General features: G+C 35.1%; 3 protein-coding genes and 1 long non-coding RNA gene across 4 annotated transcripts; 1 reads left to right on the top strand and 3 right to left on the bottom strand.

Moving 5' to 3' along the window:
* Positions 1-905: 905 nt before the first annotated feature.
* Positions 906-4,832, bottom strand: LOC141626919 (uncharacterized). Its single transcript, XR_012536487.1, has 4 exons — positions 4,656-4,832; positions 1,625-1,718; positions 1,337-1,471; positions 906-1,002 (listed from the first exon to the last, which is right to left on the bottom strand). It is a non-coding gene; the product is annotated as an uncharacterized LOC141626919 (long non-coding RNA).
* Positions 4,833-6,316: 1,484 nt separating this feature from the next.
* LOC141630695 (protein FAR1-RELATED SEQUENCE 2-like) lies at positions 6,317-7,164 on the bottom strand. The gene is made up of 2 exons (XM_074443466.1): positions 6,899-7,164; positions 6,317-6,764 (listed from the first exon to the last, which is right to left on the bottom strand). The coding sequence occupies exons 1-2, from the start codon at positions 7,162-7,164 to the stop codon at positions 6,317-6,319; spliced, it is 714 nt and encodes a 237-aa protein (XP_074299567.1).
* An 829-nt stretch (positions 7,165-7,993) lies between these two features.
* On the bottom strand, positions 7,994-9,439 carry LOC141630694 (protein FAR1-RELATED SEQUENCE 5-like). The gene is made up of 2 exons (XM_074443465.1): positions 9,323-9,439; positions 7,994-9,172 (listed from the first exon to the last, which is right to left on the bottom strand). Exons 1-2 carry the CDS (start codon positions 9,437-9,439, stop codon positions 7,994-7,996), a joined length of 1,296 nt encoding a protein of 431 aa, XP_074299566.1.
* Positions 9,440-19,084: 9,645 nt separating this feature from the next.
* LOC141630693 (uncharacterized) lies at positions 19,085-19,963 on the top strand. Its single transcript, XM_074443464.1, has one exon. It carries the CDS (start codon positions 19,085-19,087, stop codon positions 19,961-19,963), a length of 879 nt encoding a protein of 292 aa, XP_074299565.1.
* Positions 19,964-20,293: the final 330 nt, after the last annotated feature.

Here is a 20,293-nt window from a genome sequence, read left to right as displayed (position 1 = left end):
ACAAAAGAATTTTAAGCAGTATGAACTGCAGATTAAGCTGTATAATAAGCTGTCAGAAATCAGTAGGAGAATCGAATCATCAATACTTAGCTTGCACCATCACATTCTTGTATTTGAAGGGTCACTTTCAATCAAAATAGCATGTAAAAATTTATGAAATGACTCGGCAGTACAAAAGTGAGTCAAACTTCAAAGTAACTTCAACAACAATATAATAAGGATTTTCCGAGAGCTTACAGTCATAGTCCTTAATAACAAGGAATCATCAAACATCTATCAAATTGTGAAAAGAGAAACAGGTTACCTTGGTTGATGCTGGGTGTGACATCTGAGGCCTCTGAAACTACGACAAAGCCTTAGTCTCAACAAAGGTTAGGGTCGGCTAACTTGAATCATCATCTGAATCCGTGTAGGTTTGCATCTGCCAATATAGAAGCTCCTAGACTAAACCATTTGTATTTGTCAAATTCGGTCCATTATCGTTGGAGATATAGCACTTGGGAAACCGTGTCACAGTATACAACAATTACAACATACTTGTCACGGGTTTACCTATTTGAGCAAATATTAAATTACTCTTTGAAGGAAAAGTTTTATCACTTTATGATACCTATGAGCTAAATGCTCAAAAATGACTATGAATGTACTCTCTCAAACACGGCATCAAATCAAGTTGACACATTCTAAGCAAATTAATGGATATTAAACGGACTCAATAGCGCATAGAAAACACAAGTCACACCTATACAAGTTTAAGATAGAAATCACTACCAAAGATAGTTCCATAGCCATCTGCTTTACTTTACCCGACAATAGGAAATGTGACTTATGGTTCTTAGAAACTGCAGATTCCATTTGAGAGTCAAATATAGTTCAAATCAGTGTTAGCATTATCAAGAGACCTTATAACTTTAAGCGGCTTACAATCTTGCTCTCTGCTGTCATACTTGATTCATCAATAGCAAGAGCTTGACCAGATATTAGCACTCCATCAGCAGGAACCTAAATACAATGAAAGAGAACAAGCATATATCATATACACAAGAAGCAAAAGAATAGCTATTTGAGCAGCTATTTTGAACGACCTTGACACCATAATAAGCTCGAAATCACTATACTTAACACGACCAATCACCTCAATATTATGATAATAATCGCCAGCAAAGATGGCACACTCATGCTCAAAATAAGCAAATTATGATCCTTCATACAGTAAATAAGCAAATTTCAAGCAACATAAGGACAACAAGCACCAGAACAACAAGCAGCTCATTTGCTTATACACAACATCATCAAACAAATTAACCGGAATAAGTTTTGTTATCGTTTCAACTACCTGAAAGGCTGAAATACATTTGAAATCACTTCATTCCTTTGCAATCACCGGACTAAAACCCTCTATCCTTTCACCGACGCTTCAATCGAAATCATCCCATCTCGATTTTATCAAGTTGTAACAATCAATTGAAACCTTAAACCACACATTAACCACACCAAATTAAGCTCAACTTAATGAAACGCTGCTTGTAAATTAATAATTTTCATCATATATACAGATTACTGAAGAGAGTTGATGAAATACCAATAAAATAAAATGCAAGAGGGGCGAAATAAAGAGACAAACCCTAACTTTATCCATTTTTGCGATTGTCCTCTTTATTGTTAAAATGCCCAATCTCAAGGGTTTATTGAAGAAGAATCAAAATAACAATATAAACCTGAGATTGTCAAAGAAACTAGTAAGTTTATCGAGTTATAAGAATTGGGGTTGGAAGCTAGATCAAAACAGGTGACAATACATAACAATGATAAGTCATTTAAAGTGTTAGCTTTAAGCAGTTGAAGTGGTGGAGCCATTTATATACACATCCAAACCTGGATTGAACTTATTTGGATTTAAGTATAGTTCCGTGAGACCGTGACATCCGCCTTGGATTTGGTATAGGTGCGATCAAGTTCGTTCATGTCCAAATTTCCGAAATTCAAACCCATAATAAATAAATCAAACTAGTTTGGATCAAATCTGCTTGAAAAATTGCTCAATTCGCCATATCTAAATACGAAAGAACATTCACGAATATACTTTTTTCCTTCAATGAATCCATCAGTTCCAACGAAGTAATCATATATGTCCGCTAAGGGAGTATCAAGTCTAACGGACCTTGATAAGATACAAGACGCGTTACAAATAGTCGTACACTCGTATGGTTGTACCTAATATTGTCTACATACAAATGACATTGTACTATAGATGTACTACTGCATGCATATAATAAATTGAGCTGAATTAGATTTGGTCCCATGAACCTCAACATAGCCAAAAACACGTTTGAACCATGTATGTACATCTTAATAATCAACTCGACCGGGTATACATTTGCTATTTCTATTTTCATTACCCCGGATAATATCACACATAAATTCCACAACTCTCGATCATGCCGCACACGAAAAACAAGTTAACAGTTCAAACAACTGCGTGTCTCTCCTTTTTTATTTGCATTCTCAGCGGCACATTTCACAAATATCTCCTTCACTAAAATCCTAAACTCGGGAATAGAGCGTTTCATATTATACATCCAACTTCGGTCCATCTCTAAAAACACCAAAGAAGGAAACATTTAATCATCAACAAATAACGTAGAGACAATAAAGTTTATTAACTACAGCACTAAAAAAGATTAATTTGATCACATAAAGCTAATTTTCGTTGTTGATTGTTAATTTGATCCATCTTTTCACAAGAATTGGTTAATTGGGAAAACTGTCAAACTTGATTGCCCCTTCCTCATAGAATTTTCATGTAAATGCAAGTTGTGAACTTAAAAAAAAAACTAAGAAAAGTAAAAAGACAATCAGATAATAAGATGATCAGAAAACACACTTGATAAAACACAAGGGATTCTTACAAGTATACTAATTAAAAATAAGCAAAGAAAACTCTACCACATATATCAAACAACATCGACGATCATAAATACAAACTTTATATTACTGAGCTTGATGAGTTAAGTCAAAAAAAACAATACAACCACAAAACAGAAACTAGCTCTTTAGAGAGAAATAAGAAGAACAAAGGAGCTAAGAAAAATCGACCCTCGTTACCAAACTTGTCCCAATATTGATGTGTTAAGTAAACTGTAAATTATAAAATCCATTAACGTCGGTAGTTTATAAATGGAAGAGCCCATATGGCTAATATTTTGTAAGACTTCAATACATCTTGATTTTTTCTTTTTCATTGAAGGGTTCATGCATTCAATATCAATCGTACATCAATGTTTATCTATATTCTGCCATGTCCTTAATAAATCTATAGTACATACTTTCCATGTCCTTGATTTGCAAAATCGTCAATATACACTATCAATACATATTTTGCTAATATATCTTTTTATAATTTGCAAATTTGAATCAATATACACTATCAATACGACTCTAACTATTACTGTTAATTTTTTATGGTAACTTGTTTGGAGTCCCTCTTAAGCTAGATGTAAACAAACAGGAGTATAAGAATAGAAAAATGCATGCAATTGAGAAGGAAAAGAAGGCAACATAATGTTTTCATTATAGAAAACCCAAAACAGGAGTATAAAAATAGAAAAATGCATGCCAATTGTATGGAGTTCTCCTCTCATAGATGGATACTATTCAATAATTTAACTTTTAAATACGGTTGTCACTAAATTTTGGGAGCAATAAACGTCAAACAAAAATAGGTTCAGCTAGTCTTGCTTGTGACGGGCTAATCCCATCACAAGCTTGTGACCTCTCACAAAAAGGGAGAGGGGATAAGGTGGGGCACCCTCATGTGCTTCCCACTCACCTCTCAATGGGCATTTTGTGAGAGGAAACGGTACCCGTCACAAGCTTGTGACGGATATCAACGTCACAAATGAGAGTTTGTGAAATAAGTTTAGCCGGATTTTAAAATTTGAAACATGGACAATGGCTTTTTTAAACAATTGTAATAAGAAATACCATTTACTTAAAGAGGTGTTTGTGTTCAAGATGACCATTTGACACTCTGTGTTTGTGCATATTTATTCTGCAAGGCTACTTTCCATACCTACCTCACAAGCATTATCGTCGGCATTGGCACCGAAGACACATCCTCACCAATGCCATTTTCACCAACCAAAGAACTCGGCAAAAAAGCTACACACCAAAACTTACCTAGTAAGCTACACTTTTATACTAATCTCAGTCAACAAAGACGATATTCATTTATACCCACTCGTATACTTCTAATCCTAAACTAAAATATTCGATTAAGATATTAAAAAAACTCAACCCCAACCTATTGGACCAGAATCCCCAAATTACAGCACTAGAACCAAAGGTGATTTAAAAAACAATTATTCCTAAGCTTTATAATGATTAAAAAAACTGAATTCCGTATAACAATGGACCAGAATATACCCACAATACACCAAAATAAGCTTTTCCTAAATCCAAAAGAAAAACCATACAAATTGATTGCATATAATCCAACCCTAAATCCAAAAGAAAATCCTAAACTTAGTATAATACTAACCCTAAATCAAATTAATTAAAAATTAAATAAATATATTGATTTCTTCAGGAAAATAATATATAATCCAAACCCTAAAAAATTGATTTGTTCAGGAAAAAATATCAGAATTGATTACCCGAATTTTCAATATGGCGGTGGTGGTGGCTGCGGCGTGAGCGAAAGGAGGTTGAGGTCGTGACCTGCTGGTGTTGGCGACAATCAGTTGGCGATCGGTGTTGGCGACTTGGAAGTAAATTGTGATAGAGTTGATAGGGAAGAAATTAAACGGTGCTGCGTTGTGATTTTGAGTGCACCCTTTGGTTTTAAAAAAAATAAAATAAAAAATATGATATAGAGTTGGGACAGGAGCTTGCAATAGAAAAAGTCAAGCAGCGCCAAAAATTATTACTTTTGCGCCTAAATTCATTTCGATAAAGGGCTACGGTCTATAAAATAGCCGTTGCCTTAATATATTTTCAGCTACGGTTGTTAATATAACCGAAGCCATTTCTTTTTTTTTATTACTAATGCTACGGTTATTTGATAACAACCGTTGCCTTTTATAATAGGCTACGGCTATTTCTCATGACCGTAGCCATTTGTATCCGCCTTATGTCATTTTTGTACTAGTGCCTTTTCCTTAAACAAAGGTTGTTCGTAGTACAACATTGTTACAGTAAAACCAAAACTAAACCCTAGGGAAGGACGGGTGATACCCTGTCGGGCACGGGATTTAAATTTGGGGAAAAACGCTCCAAAAACGGGATAGAAAAGGGTTTAGGGTTGGATTAGGCGGCACCGCTTCGCGGAGCCGCCTAATCAAACCCTAAACCCTTTTCCTTAAACAAAGGTTGTTCGTAATACAACACTATTACAGTAAAACCAAAACTAAACCCTAGGGAAGGACGGGTGATACCTTGTCGTGGACGGGATTTAAATTTGGGGAAAAACGCTCCTAAAACGAGACGGAAAAGGGTTTAGGGTTGGATTAGGCGGCACCGCTTCGCGGAGCCGCCTAATCCAACCCTAAACCCTTTTCCTTAAAAAATCGTGGTGCAAAAAAACCAAAACTAAACCCTAGGGAAGGACGGGTGATACCCTGTTGTGGACGGGATTTAAATTTGAGGAAAAACGCTCCTAAAACGTACGACAGGATTTAAATTTGGGGAAAAACGCTCCTAAAACGGGACGGAAAAGGGTTTAGGGTTGGATTAGGCGGCACCGCTTCGCGGAGCCGCCTAATCCAACCCTAAACCGTTTTCCTTAAACAAAGGTTGGTCGTAGTACAACACAGTTACAGTAAAACCAAAACTAAACCCTAAACCCTTTTCCTTAAAAAAATCGTGGTGCAAAAAAACCAAAACTAAACCCTAGGGAAGGACGGGTGATACCCTGTCGTGGAAGGGATTTAAAGTTGGGGAAAAACGCTCCTAAAACGGGACGGAAAAGGGTTTAGGGTTGGATTAGGCGACACCGCGAAATCCTTAAACAAAGGGCATATTTACAAAACAAATTGTATAACACTGTTACTGTAAAACATAGGAAATATGCTCCTAAAACGAGAAAGAAAATGGTCCTAAAACAATATGTATTGCTGTATAAAATGTTGTAAGTGCTGTATAAAATGTTAACTATGATGTAGGAAAATCGAATGACTTTTTACTATGACATGTTATTGTCACAGCAACACACAATTCTACTTTTTATTTTTACTGTGACATATTATTGTCACAAAGAACACAAAAATCCTACTAATTATTGATAAGGTCATAATGTTACTGTAACATCATAACAGTATCAAACTTTTTTCTTTTTAGCTGCTTTCTCAGCAGCTTCATCAGCTATGCGAAGAGGGCATGTTCTCCTGTCGTGGTTAACTCTTTCTTTGCAGTATGCACATAGTCTCTTTGGCTTGGCTGCTTTTTCAATGGCCTGTTGTTTAGCTGACTTCAATCTTTTTCCGCTGCCCTTGTTGCGTGCTTGTTCCGGAGGGTGGATAGTGACTTCAGACGACGAGCTGCAGCCCAACAGAATCTCCATTATCTCTTGGTCTTTTGTAAGCGGTTCAATACATAAATTCTGCCGGAACTCAACTAGGAGGGATGCTAACTCTTCCGTGTGTTCAGCAGGTAAAGTTTTGAGAACACCAACTATCTGACGGAACTCTGACCATACGTTGCACAAATGACTGTTATCAGACGTAGTCATATATGAATCCTCAATGACATTCCCATTCGAATCAAGCCTGGAAGTAAAACAGCAGGTTACTGTTTATCATGGTGACAATGTTACTATAAGAAATTATGGTTACAATGTTACTGTAAAACAATTACTGTAACAAGTCAAAACTGTCATTGTAATAATGTTTTCGAATCAAACCTGTTCGCTGCGTGTGTGTTATTTAGCCAACGATCTACAATGTACTTGCTTGGTATTCGCCCAATTCCTTTGCCCTTATACACCCACACAATATGCCTGCAGAGTAATCCAATTCTTTCGAACAGTTTACACTCCCATATTGCATCTGTGCTTCTAAGGTCCAACCTCACCATGAAAATTCTGTCTGTCTCAGCATCGATTACATGGATTATGCGCACATGCTCCTCCTTCTCAAAGTCATCAACACCACATGAATCGGCAGCCATTACTTCTTCTTGAAACACCTTGAACTTAGCATGTGTGTATATAATAGCGCCATGCTTTTCTATAGGTAATTATGTCTTACGCTCAGGGAATGAGTGGTCGCTGTTATAATCATCGCACCTTCGTGTATAGCGCTGCTGGTCCATAGTAGTTTGGAACCTGGTTTTAATACAACAAGGATTCGGCAAGAAATTATTTATGTAACAATGAAACAATGGTACTGTAACATACACTTTTCCGGCAATCGTAAGGAATGAAAAAGAGTTGTTTACCTCATCCAAAATTCGACCAGTGTACCAAAGTGATTCTCATAGTGCTTGAAAAACGAATTTGTACTTTCTGATCGCTGTGTTGTTCTTAATATGCAGCCCAAGGCAAGGTCACGATGGTAGGGAGGAATCCAATGGTGTCCGTCGTCGAACATTGTAGTCAACCAATCATTATCTTCCACTCGAAATCAAATGACCTTCTCGCCACTTCTCTTGAACTCCGACGGCTCCATATCAGGGTCCCAAACAACGGCGTTGAAGCGAGCAAGGAAGTCCGTGTCTCTGCAGAGTGTTGAACCAACTTTGTCCGTGATCTTTTGTGTAATATGCCATATACAATAACGATGCCTAGCTGTCTTGAAAACGAAGGGAAAGCTGTTGTATGCCGGTCATAATGAAACAACAAGTCGAACGTGATATTGACCATTGATAGGGAAAGAGCAAGTGAGTAAATTATATGTTAGTAATTTAGTTACTGATAACATTGTTATTGAATAACCTTGTAAAAGAGGAAGAGATGGAACAGTGGTAGTTGGAGTCGAAAAGTTGTGGTACAATAATTTTAAGTAAGTCTCATTACTGATAACATTGTCACACTATTACCTTCTTTATGCCAGGGCATTGATCCGTGATCATGAATGCGGCTCTTTTGCCCATGGCGATCAAGAAATGCTTTGAAAGGTCCATTGGAAGGAGATGTCATCCTCGTGTAACAGAGACAACCGGCAAACAACACCGACTTTATGTGGTGATTAACACCTGTGAATGGTGTAAAAGCCATATCATACTTGTTGGTTCCGTAAGTAGGGTCGAAGCTCACAGCATCCCCAAAGAATGAGTAGTTTCTAATACATGTAGCATCAGCCCAAAAGAACTTTGTTAGACGATTTTGCGAATCAACATCATAGGCGAAGTAGAACTGGGGTTGGGTCGCTTTGAGTTTCTCGAGTCGATCGATGAAAAGATCAGCATCTCTTAACCCAATGTAGCACTTGATATCTCTTTGAAAGTTCTTAAAATCTATCAATCTAGCACCGATATTTTCATACCCATTGACAAGTTCCTTAACCTGTCTAAAGGTCAATCCAGCGCCAATATTCAACTTGGAGTTTTCCAAGATAAGCGTCTTCTGGAACATATCAAGGGATCGTGAAATCTTATCGAGATCTCTGTTACAGACAGAGGTGAGACGATGATTGTGGACTTCATAAAACTCGTCAATCATAGCTGGGCCATCAAGGCCATGTAGAAGGGCAAATCTGACGTACGCTCGACATCCAATTCTTGTGATTTTAACTCGCCGTGTAACTGTACTAGCTGTGGACGAACCATCACTCATATTCTCATCATCCTTGGTTCTGGGACGCTGTTTCGGTTTAGATTCCCTGAACCCTTGACGGTTGCAGACTACAATTTTTTGGTGTGCAACACCTCCTCGTAGTGTTTTCGTACTGTGCTTCCGAGGGGTAAATCCACATGCCCGAGCATAAACCTCGTAGAACTTGATTCCAGCCTCAAGGGAGGCGAAAACTACACCAATGGTAGGTCTAAACTTGTGCTCCACCACACGCATCCAGCGCTCACCTCCATTAGGCGTGTGAGACAGAACAAGCTGATTATTTGGTTGAGGATTGGGTTGCTCTTGGACAATTGGCGTAGAATGGGGTTGAGTCACAGAAGCAGAGGAGAACGCAAATATGAAAATTCGATAGGAAAAACAACAAATACAAGGATATTTCACCTAATATTTAAGAGAAAAGCAAATACGAGAATAATCAAAGGAAAGGACACCGTAAAATTCAAGTAGAAGTGAACGGATGTCATTAAAATTGAATCAAATATAAAATCGATTAACCTAAAAAACTGAAAAGCAACGGAATAATGAAATTACAATAGCGAATGATAAGCGATATAGAATCCAGATGAAATCGCGAAAAGGAAAACTGAAAACGAAAGGATTACGGAAATTACCTGTTTGCATGTTAATGTCAGTAGAATCTGCATCCATTGTAGCAACGAGAACCTGGAAAACAGACGAATTTGATTGATTTGTGAATGAATTGATAAAAGCGAGTAAAAAACAGGAACCTAGGGTTTGTTTGCTTGATTCAGAGGATTATTTTGACTTAGAGAGAGAGATAGAGAAAACGAGGGAAAGAGACGGAGGAGAGAGAAAGTGAAACTGAATTATGAGGGGGTGGTTTGAATTCTTAGCTTTTATAGGTTTGTTATAATTTCTGAGATTTAATCTCAGCCGTTGATTAGGAGTAGATCTAGTGGATGAGATTAAAATGCTAGACTCACCTAAGATACCTAGACTCACTTGATGCAATTTATATATATATATATATATATATATATATATATATATATATATATATATATATATATATATATATAGAGAGAGAGAGAGAGAGAGAGAGAGAGAGAGCAGTTCTCTTAAGTTCCTCATATATAATGAGTCCCTAAGTCCTTATATGGATCATTGGATGAGGGGAATGGAAGGATGGGATTGCATCTCATTGGATGGCTACAAACTAATCTAGTCTAATTACCTCCTCAACTTAATTATCTCCCTCATTAATCTCTTCACTCCTCTCATTATCACAAACTCCTACCCTCTCTACATCTCACATCTACCTTCTCTCATTTACTCTCATAAAACAAAACCAAACAAAAACCAAACAATAAAAAAAAAACCACCTTCAGCCAGCCCGACAACCTTCAGCCGGACCAACACACCACCACCACCTCCTCTCCCTCTATTCACGACACATCCACAACCGCGAACACCGCGACCCACATCCACGACACCACACACCACCAAACGACTGACACAACCTCTCGGATCTGCAACAACCGTCACCACTGCACCGACACCAGAGGCCCGACAACACCAACACCGCACCACTACACCATCAGCTTCGCCGCAACCACCTCCATTCACGAACTCCCTTCTCCTCTTCCCCAAGCCGCCTCTGCCGCACACCACCCACACCACCAGACCCGACTACCACCGCCAACCGTAGTTCTCCTTCTCACCTGCCGCCACCACTACAACCAACAACAACAGTCGAGATCTTCTCCGGCACACACCGTCCCCGACAAAAAACCAACCGTGTCAAATCTGGTTTTTTATTGCTCTTTTTTCTAAGTTTTTCGTTTGTTTATGCTTTTTCTTATTGTTCTTTTTTTTTATGCTTTTTTTATTGGGTTTCTTTATTTTTTCACTAGAAATGAATGAAGTTATACAAATGTATAACTTCACTAGAAATTTTGATGATTTTCAAATTTTTTTTATTGGCTTTCTTTATTTTTTCAGATTTGGTCTTAGTCGTTCAATATTTAGTTTGTTTATTTTTTTATTTCAGATTTCGATCTAATTTTTTTTGTTTAAGTTTCGTTTTTTTTTATATTTCAGAATTCCTCACATGTTCGTCTCTTTTTGTAAAATTTCATATTTTATATATAATTTGAAAAAAATAATTTTAGATGGGTGCTGGTTGTTTATTTTATTTCAGATTTCGTTTGCTCTTTTCGTATTCGTTGATGTCGTTGGTGTTGTCGTGGAGGTTGTCGCCTGGTGATGTCATGGAGGTGGTCGTTGGTGTTGTTATTGTTGTCGGTTTTTTTTTTTTCAGATTTGGTTTTTTTATTGGGTGTTAGTGTTATTATTTATATATGAAAAAAGAAACGTTACACTGTTTACGACTAAAGTTATACACTTAAAACATTAAAGTTATACTATTTACGACTAAAGTTATACACTTAAAACATTAAAGTTATACTATTTACGACTAAAGTTATACCCTTAAAACATAAAAGTTATACAATTTACGACTAAAGTTATACCCTTTAAACATTAAAGTTATACTATTTTTTGTTATTTGGTTTTTTCTTTGATTTACGATTTTTTTTGTTATTATGGATTAATGTAGTATTGTTTAGTTTGTTTCTTCTTCTCATTTGTTTTTATTTTTCAGATTTAAAATTTAAACTTATATGTGCAACTTCAGTGGTCATTGTGTACAACTTCAATGCCCTTATGTACAACTTCAGTGATCATTGTTATTTGGTTTTTTTTTGGACTAAAGTTATACATCTTGTCTATTAAAGTTATACACTGCGTGCATTAAAGTTATACGCACGATATATAAATTTGTCAAATTTAAATATTTAAATGTTTAGATATGACGTTTTTTATTTCAATTATTGTTATTGTATTGTATTTCATTGTTATTTGGTTTTTTTCTTAGACGGGTTTTTTTTGTTAGATTGGCGGGTTTTTTTATTTTAGATCTTGTATTGGCGAGATTTGGTTTTTATTTTTTCAGTTTTGTTGGTTTTTTATTTTTGGACTAAATTTATACAATTTTTGGACTAAAGTTATATAATTTTGGACTAAAGTTATACATTTGGACAAAAGTTATAAGTTTGTTGGATTAAAGTTGGATTTTGGACTAAAGTTACACGCTTTTGGACTAAAGTTATACATATGAAGGATTAAAGTTATACAAATAAGGACTAGAGTTATACAAAAATTGACTAAAGTTATACAAATATGGACAAAAGTTATACAAAAATGGACTAAAGTTATACAAATATGGACTAAAGTTATACAAATATGGACTAAAGTCATACAAAAATAGGCTAAAGTTATACAAATAAAGACTAAAGTTATACAAAAATTGACTAAAGTTATACAAAAATGGGTTAAAGTTATACAAAAATTGACTAAAGTTATACAAAAATGGACTAAAGTTATACAAATAAAGACTAAAGTTATACAAAAATTGACTAAAGTTATACAAAAATGGACTAAAGTTATACAATTAAGGACTAAAGTTATACAAAAAATGGACTAAAGTTATACAAATATGGACTAAATATGTATAACTTTAGTCCTTATTTGTATAACTTTAGTCGATTTTTGTATAACTTTAGTCCTTATTTGTATAACTTTAGTCCATATTTGTATAACTTTAGTCGTTTTTTGTATAACTTTAGTTCATTTTTGTATAACTTTAGGCTTTATTTGTATAACTTTAGTTCATATTGGTATAACTTTAGTCCATTTTTGAATAACTTTGGTCCAGTTTTGTATAACTTTACTCCATATTTGTATAACTTTAGTTCATTTTTGTATAACTTTAGACTTTATTTGTATAACTTTAGTTCATATTGGTATAACTTTAGTCCATTTTTGAATAACTTTGGTCCAGTTTTGTATAACTTTACTCCATATTTGTATAACTTTAGTCCATTTTTGTATAACTTTAGTCCATTTTTGTATAACTTTAGACTTTATTTGTATAACTTTAGTTCATATTGGTATAACTTTAGTCCATTTTTGTATAACTTTGGTCCAGTTTTGTATAACTGTACTCCATATTTGTATAACTTTAGTCCATTTTTGTATAACTTTAGTCCTTATTTGTATAACTTTAGTCCATATTTGTATAACTGTAGTCAATTTTTGTATAACTTTAGTCCTTATTTGTATAACTTTAGTCAATATTTTAGTAGATCTTACTCATCTTAGTTGGAAAAAAGTACATCTCCAAAAAAAACGATATTTAAAACCCGAAATTTTTATTTAAAAAACGTATAATAAGAATAGATTTGAAAAGAATAAATAACAACAAAAACTAACAAAAATTAAGAAATAGAATAAACCGACCCCAAACAACTAATTTAACACAAAATCTGGAAAAAAAAAAAAAAAAAAAGTGACGAAAAAAACCGAGACGCAAAATCTGGAAAAAAAAAAAAAACGAGTTTATATAATTACCGACGGCGGTGGTGGAGGTGGCGGTGGATGTGGGCGGTGGGTGGTGTCGGGTGGGATAGTGGTGGGTGGTGGTGAATGAGGAAGAGAGAAATGAATGATTTATTTGGTTTTTTGATTTATTTGGATTTTTTTATTTATTTGGATTTTTTGGGTTTTTGATATGTTTGGATTTTTTATTTTTTGGATTTTCTATTTATTTGGTTTTGTTGGGTTTTTTTTATTTATTTGGATTTTTTGGGTTTTTTTATTTATTTGGATTTTTGGGTTTTTTTTATTTATTTGAATTTTTTGGGTTTTTTATTTATTTGGATTTTTTGGGGTTTTTTTTTTTGAGGTTTTGAGAGAAGAGAAGAGTGAAATGTGTGAGATGAGAGAGAAATGGGTGGGTAGAAAACAAATATATAGTAAATTAGTGGTTAATTAGGGTGGATTAGTAAAGTGTGTTAATTAGCTTGTATAATGACTTTGGGTGGGTTCATCTCATCCCTCCATCTCCCTCCATCCAATGGCTCACAATAGGACTTATGGACTCAAATATATAAGTGGCCTTAGTTGATCCTTCCTATATATATATATATATAAGAATGGGATCATGTGAGGATACACTATCTTTTTGAGGATTGAGGATTTCATTATAATATCACAGCTTGTTCAATACAATATCACAGGTTATTCGATATTTAAGAATGGGATCATGTGAGGATATATATCCTAACTTTCACACAATATTCATTATTTCTCATTCACTTTATCTCTCTAAATTTTCCTCATCTCAGCTTTTCTTTCTTTCCTTGTTCGTTATCTACGTCTCTTTTTTAGGTGTGATCTCTTGTGCTCCTTCAATTAATTTCTTCTCAATCAAGCTACAAAATTTGATTTCCTTCATCACTTTTCCTATTTGCTATGTCAGGTATTATTCTCTCTCTTTTTGTTTCGTTTTAATCAATGTTATTATTATCATCTTCTAGTATTTGAAAGTCAGGTATTATTATCTCTTTTGTTGTTTTAATTGATGTATTTTTCTCATCTCTTTTCGTTTTTAATCGATGTATTGTTATCATCGTTTTTTGTAAGATTTCATCAACACTATCATAATTTTCGCTGTATTTCTTCTTTTCACATGGTTGTGACATGTATATTCACTATATTTAGCATGATTTGTTCAGATTTGTATTTTAATCGAGTTTTCATTAAAGTAAATAGCTGTTATTGTTTAACTAGTTAATGTAAATTAGTATCACATGTCATTCTTAAGAGTATCACAGGCTGAAATATACCGTATACATTATTATTTAACTAATTATTAATTAATGTGAATTAGTATAAGACATTATTCTTAATAGTATCACATGATTGATAAACTAATTCATTCTTTTGTTTATCATCTCGTGTTATTATGTTTTAGTCATCTCACTTAATTTCTTTTTGTATATTCATTATATTCAGCATGATTTTGTTCAAAAATATGTTTACCTAATTAATGTAAAGTAGTATCACACGTTATTCTTAATAGTATCACTGTCTGAAATATACTATAATACATTTTGTTTAAATAATTTATTCAAATTAGTATCATAGGTTATTCTAAATAGTATCACATGTTATTCTTAACAGTATCACATTATTAACTACATTGAATTATATTTTACTCTTTCATGCTAGAACTTATTGCCTAACTCTATACAATAGATAACAATCCTTATCCTTTTGTTACATCTGTTCCTACTCTATAATGCACACAAACTATTGATGTGCATGCTGAAAATCACCTTTCTTTGAGGTTGATCTAGGGAGGTTCTGAGGAGTAGATTAGGAATGTTGCCACTGAATATACGCCTAAACTAGGTCAACCTTTTGGTACATTAGATGCTTGAATCAAAATTTATGAGATATATGCAGCAACATGTGGATTTGAACCCATATAAAGACAAAATTGATTGTCGACCAACGAGAAGGCTGTAGAGTAAGTAAAATGAGAGTTTTGCCTCTAATGATGAAGGACATGGACATAATGTTATTATATAGCTATCAACACATCCATCTTTATTAATATGCTAAATCTATCTACGTAGATGTAGCATTATCATACATCATGAAGTGACCCATTTGTTAAACACATTTGTTAAACACAGCTGTTAATTTGTTAGAGCTTAGTGACCCATTTGTTAAACACAGCTGTACAATTGCAGGAATAAATAACAATAAAAAATTTTCTGCTAACAATTTTTTTAGAATAAATCTCTTTCCATATTGTTTTTCTCCGTTCAAACGAATCACAGACATGGTTTTGCTAAGCACAAGTAACTTAGTATTGCTATTTCAATTGCTTCTACCGACTTTTCCAAATCAAGTGATTGCTTCATTCTCAACAACCATGCCGGCGTCATCCAATCTCTTGCTTTTCTGAAATATTTTGTAGATTTGAAAACATGATATTAATTTTTTTTCATAATTTTACCACACCAAAAACCAAATGGCGATGAGGACATCGGCGCGACATGCACCTGGGTGACTGGCAGCGTTGAAAGGCAGGATCATTGCCGGCGCAAAAGGTAAGGAAATGTCGGAGAGCCGACGGTGATTAATGCGCAGGATCGGAGATGAGAAAAGAGGAAGAAGAGGCGCGTCTAGACGGCAAATGGGGGCAACGGTGGTCGCCAGATTATCGCCGGCGGGAGCTGAGGTAGAGTCGGTGAGGCGACCGTCCTGGCGGCATCAGAGCTGACCGTTGGTGAAGTAGTTCGTGGTAGGTGTGTAGTGACTGGTATAGATGGAGAGAGATTTAGGAGTAATTTAAGGCTTATTATTAGAATATTAGCCCTTGGTCTGACTTTGATACATGGATGTAAGGCAGTTCGCACCGTAACTCAATTTGCACGGGGTCCCGCCTTATATATATATATATATATATTAGAATATATAGGGATATTCTATTGTGTACCCCTGAGTTTTTCGGTTTTCTATGTTGTACCCCTCCTTTTTTTTATATTCTACATTGTACCCCTAAACTCCTTACCTATTTCTCCTTCATGACCTCGTTTAACTCTCAATTAACTTTATCACTATCAAACAACAGTACTCTGACCTTTATTTTGACGTATTAATGTTGTATCACCATTCTACATGAGAAACATTACAAATTACCTTTAATAAGCACAAACTAGTATTAAAACATCCGTTATAATTCATGACATGATAATGGAGAATTTATGAACTTTAAGTTAGATTCGTATACTATTTGGTAGGATAATGAGTAATTCGGCGAACTAAGAAGTAAATATGTAAGTTATCGAGTAATTAAAATGGCAAATAAACGATTTAGTAGGTCAATTAAGAAATTAAGTTAGCAAAGACAATAAATAAGGTTATGGTATAGACTAATGTATAAAGTTCAGGGGTACACCATAGAATTTAAAAAATGTAGGGGTACACCATAGAATACCGAAAAACTCGAGGGTACACCGTAGAATATCCCTATATATATATATATATATATATATATATATATATATATATATATATATATATATATATATATATATATATATATATATATATATTAGAATATATTAGAGAGAGAGTGTGTGTTGGTAGGAGGCATTTAATAACTACCCACATTATTGCAATTGTATATGAAATGTAATGGGTATGACCGTAGTCAATTGGTTTATTTGTTATTATTCAGCTTAAAAATAAAGTGGTAGGAATATTTAGAATTCGTTTTTAAAATAATGCTCAAAAATAAAATATTTATCGTTTCGGGTTGGTTTTGAAATTATTTGTTAACATGGTGTCGACGTAGGTTTAGATTTTTTTCAAACCTAAAATACGGAATAAACACGCCATTGCCAATGGCGTGTTTAGAGTTATTAAGAACGCATAATAGAAAGCTCAAACAATATGGCGGGTCTTTAGTGGGTAAACACGCCATTCTTTTTGGCGTGCGTCCACTGGAGTAGCTATGTAAACCAATCGTACACAGTTCTCAAAAACTAGCGCCTTCTCTTTTCTCTATCCTCCAATCTCAGACCCCTTTTCTTTATCCTCCCACCTTCGCATCATAACCCAGAACAATCGAGTGACACCATTCCTCTCCCAACCACCATTGCTTCATCTTCAAACACTATTAATATGAACTATTTTTGGATGAAAATTTTTTCTGGCCAATTAATCTCTAAATAATCATCTAAATATTAAGTATTTGATTTGATTGACATGAGAAAATGGAAATAGAAGATGGCAAACATTCTGGCCAATTAATCTCAATCACCACCACCATTTGACCACCTTAACCCCTCTCTCACCCATTACGAACCACCACGCACGGACCCAAAAACAAAGAGCTTCAGCGTCTGGCTTAATTTGATTGGGCTTTGAGATTGGTCCGAACGAATCCATGTGATTTGATTCGTGATCGGTCCGATTGATTTGGTGGTACAAACTAGTTTGAGGATAGTTATTATGGAACATAGTAAGATGTGATGCAAACGAAGTTGATGAAAGATGCAGAGCCAAGAAGTTTATTCATCGACAAGACAAGAGTAATAAATAAGGTAGAGGTGGGGTCTACTTTTTCTACAAAAAGAAAGCAACTTAGAGACGCCATTCTTATCGGCGTGTTTATAGAGGAAGACCCGCCGCTTACAGTGGCATGTTTAGATTTTTAATTTTGCCTTCTTAATAACTCGAAACACGCCATTGGTAATGGCGTGTTTATTCCGTGTTTTAGGTTTGAAAAAATCCGAACCTATGTGGGCACCATTTTGACAAATAGTTTCAAAACCAACCCAAAACGATAAATATTTTATTTTTGGGCATTATTTTAAAAACGGATTCCAATATTTATTGTCATATTAATTCCCTTCTTAAGATTGAAAATCACATCGGGAGTTATATTAAAAAATTAGAAAATTGAATATCAAAATAACATTATGTCATTTACTTGATACTCTTTTATAGTATGAGTTGCATATAGACTTAGAGTTGTAATTAATATGTAGGAAATGGATTGTGTTTTTTTTTTTTTTTTACTCTATCACCAACAATCACCATTTTTTTATGAGTAAGATAACTGGAGTTTGTTATAGACACCAAATGTGAGAAATAATGTGTTGAAGGGGACAACACTGTCTTGTTTGAGAAATAACCGGAAGTTACTTATGTCAAATAACGTACCTGAAAGGCTGAAATGCACTGCGAACGGAGCCTAATTATTTATTTTATAGCTGTTAAAAAAAATACTCATATTTATCAGGAAATTTATCAATTATGGGTGTCGTGATATCAATTATGGGTGTCGTTTCTGTGTTCTTCCTTCTTATTGTTTTACCCTGTAGTTTCGCTCCCGGACCCGTGTCTCCTCCTTATTCTTTCACCCTTGTTATCATTCCGGTGGTTCTTATTACCATTTTCATTGTCCTTCACGCTTCTTCCTGGCTTTATCCTCGTTCCCGAATTGCATACCCCCGGGTGTTCCCAAGTTAAGCAATCTATTAATATTTGTTTGATACTTTAGTATTGTAATGTTCCCGAACGAAGTTGTGTGAGTTCGTATTGTTAAGTATACTTTTTTCGTTTGAAATATGTTAGAATGTAAATATCTTATGAGATATGATTGTATATTCTTGTTATACATATCTTGTAGGTTTAGTTAAGTTGTTATTTGTTACCTAATATTTAGGATACCAAAAGATATGATTAGGGTAAGTTATGTGTATATATGCAAAACCTATGTACGTTCTTCATCATCAATGATAATTCAGTTCTTCTCAATTCCGAACTTTCACATGGTATCGTGAGCAGTCATAAAAAAAAAAAAAAAACAAAAACGATCCTGACATTATCTTCTAAGTCGACCAAAGTATGACTGGAGGCGATAAATCACAAGGCAACGATAAATTGAAAGGTGGCATGGGAAGTCCAAAGACAATTCCCACAACTTCACCACTGTTCTTACACCCTTCGGATAATCCGAATTTAATGGTTACGCAAATTATTTTCAATGGAAACAATTATGATCTTTGGGCAGAGGCTGTCAAAAACGGTCTCGATGCAAAAAACAAATTGGCGTTCATTGAAGGGAAAGTAAAGAAGCCGATTTGTAATGATGAAGAAGAAACTATTGAATCCTTCGCATGGAGACAATGTAATGCTATGATTAGGGCATGGTTTCGGAATGTAATCGATCCGAAATTACACCCAAGCATTACGTTTACAGTATCGGTTCAAGAGATTTGGGAAGAACTCCGTGATAGGTATTCAGCGGGTAATGCGCCTAGAGTGCACCAACTGAAGCATGAACTTAATGAGTGCAAACAAGGATCCGACTCAGTTGTCGAATACTACACACAGCTCAAAACCATTTGGGATGAGCTAGGAAATTATAGCAAGGCCAAGGAATGCACATGTGGAGCAGCGGCTTCGATCATTAAGGAGAAAGAAGAAGAAAAGGTTCACCAGTTTTTAATGGGTTTGGATTCGACATTATACGGAAATATTCGAACAAACCTATTAATGGAAGAACCAATAGCTACTCTCACCTGTGCATATGGCATAGTGTTAAGGGAAGAACGTCATGCTTCCATGACCAAAGTCAAGGAAGAGCGAGTAGATGCGGCAATGGCAACTCGAGTCAATACAACAAGAGGAAGAAGCGTCGATGATGAACCATATATGCCACCACAAAGTGTACTCACTTTGCAAAAAAGTACTACCACACCGAGGAGAAACTCTGCTGCATGACAAACACGGATACGAAGTAGTCAAAGCAAGAGAGAATGGCGGTGGTAGGAGAGGAGGCACTAGCAACCGTGGTGGACGTGGACGAGGCGGGGCGAACCAAGGAAATCAGCGAGCCAATGCCGTGGGAACTGGAGCAGGGTCGAAGGCGTCAGAAGGCGTGCAACAAAATTTGCCTTTCACTAGCGAAGAAATTGACAGACTAAAGATCCTGTTGAGTGCGAGTCCGCATGTAATGATAAACTAAAAGGTATGAAGTTAACCATTAATGTTGAGTGGATGATTGATAGTGGAGCTTCCCATCATATGACGGGAAGACGAGATTTGTTAACG

This window comes from Silene latifolia, chromosome Y (assembly GCF_048544455.1).
Source record: "Silene latifolia isolate original U9 population chromosome Y, ASM4854445v1, whole genome shotgun sequence".
NCBI lineage: Eukaryota > Viridiplantae > Streptophyta > Magnoliopsida > Caryophyllales > Caryophyllaceae > Silene > Silene latifolia.
The sequence above is the reverse complement of the archived record's forward strand: the minus strand, read 5'-3'. Positions and strand labels throughout refer to the sequence as shown.

Coding starts and splice junctions, on each gene's coding strand:
- LOC141630695 (XM_074443466.1), bottom strand. CDS start 7,164: ATGGCTGCCGATTCATGTGGTGTTGATGACTTTGAGAAGGAGGAGCAT. Junction 6,765..6,898: donor AACACACACGCAGCGAACAG/GTTTGATTCGAA, acceptor TTTTACTTCCAG/GCTTGATTCGAATGGGAATG.
- LOC141630694 (XM_074443465.1), bottom strand. CDS start 9,439: ATGGATGCAGATTCTACTGACATTAACATGCAAACAGGTAATTTCCGT. Junction 9,173..9,322: donor ATCGCTTATCATTCGCTATT/GTAATTTCATTA, acceptor CTTAAATATTAG/GTGAAATATCCTTGTATTTG.
- LOC141630693 (XM_074443464.1), top strand. CDS start 19,085: ATGACTGGAGGCGATAAATCACAAGGCAACGATAAATTGAAAGGTGGC.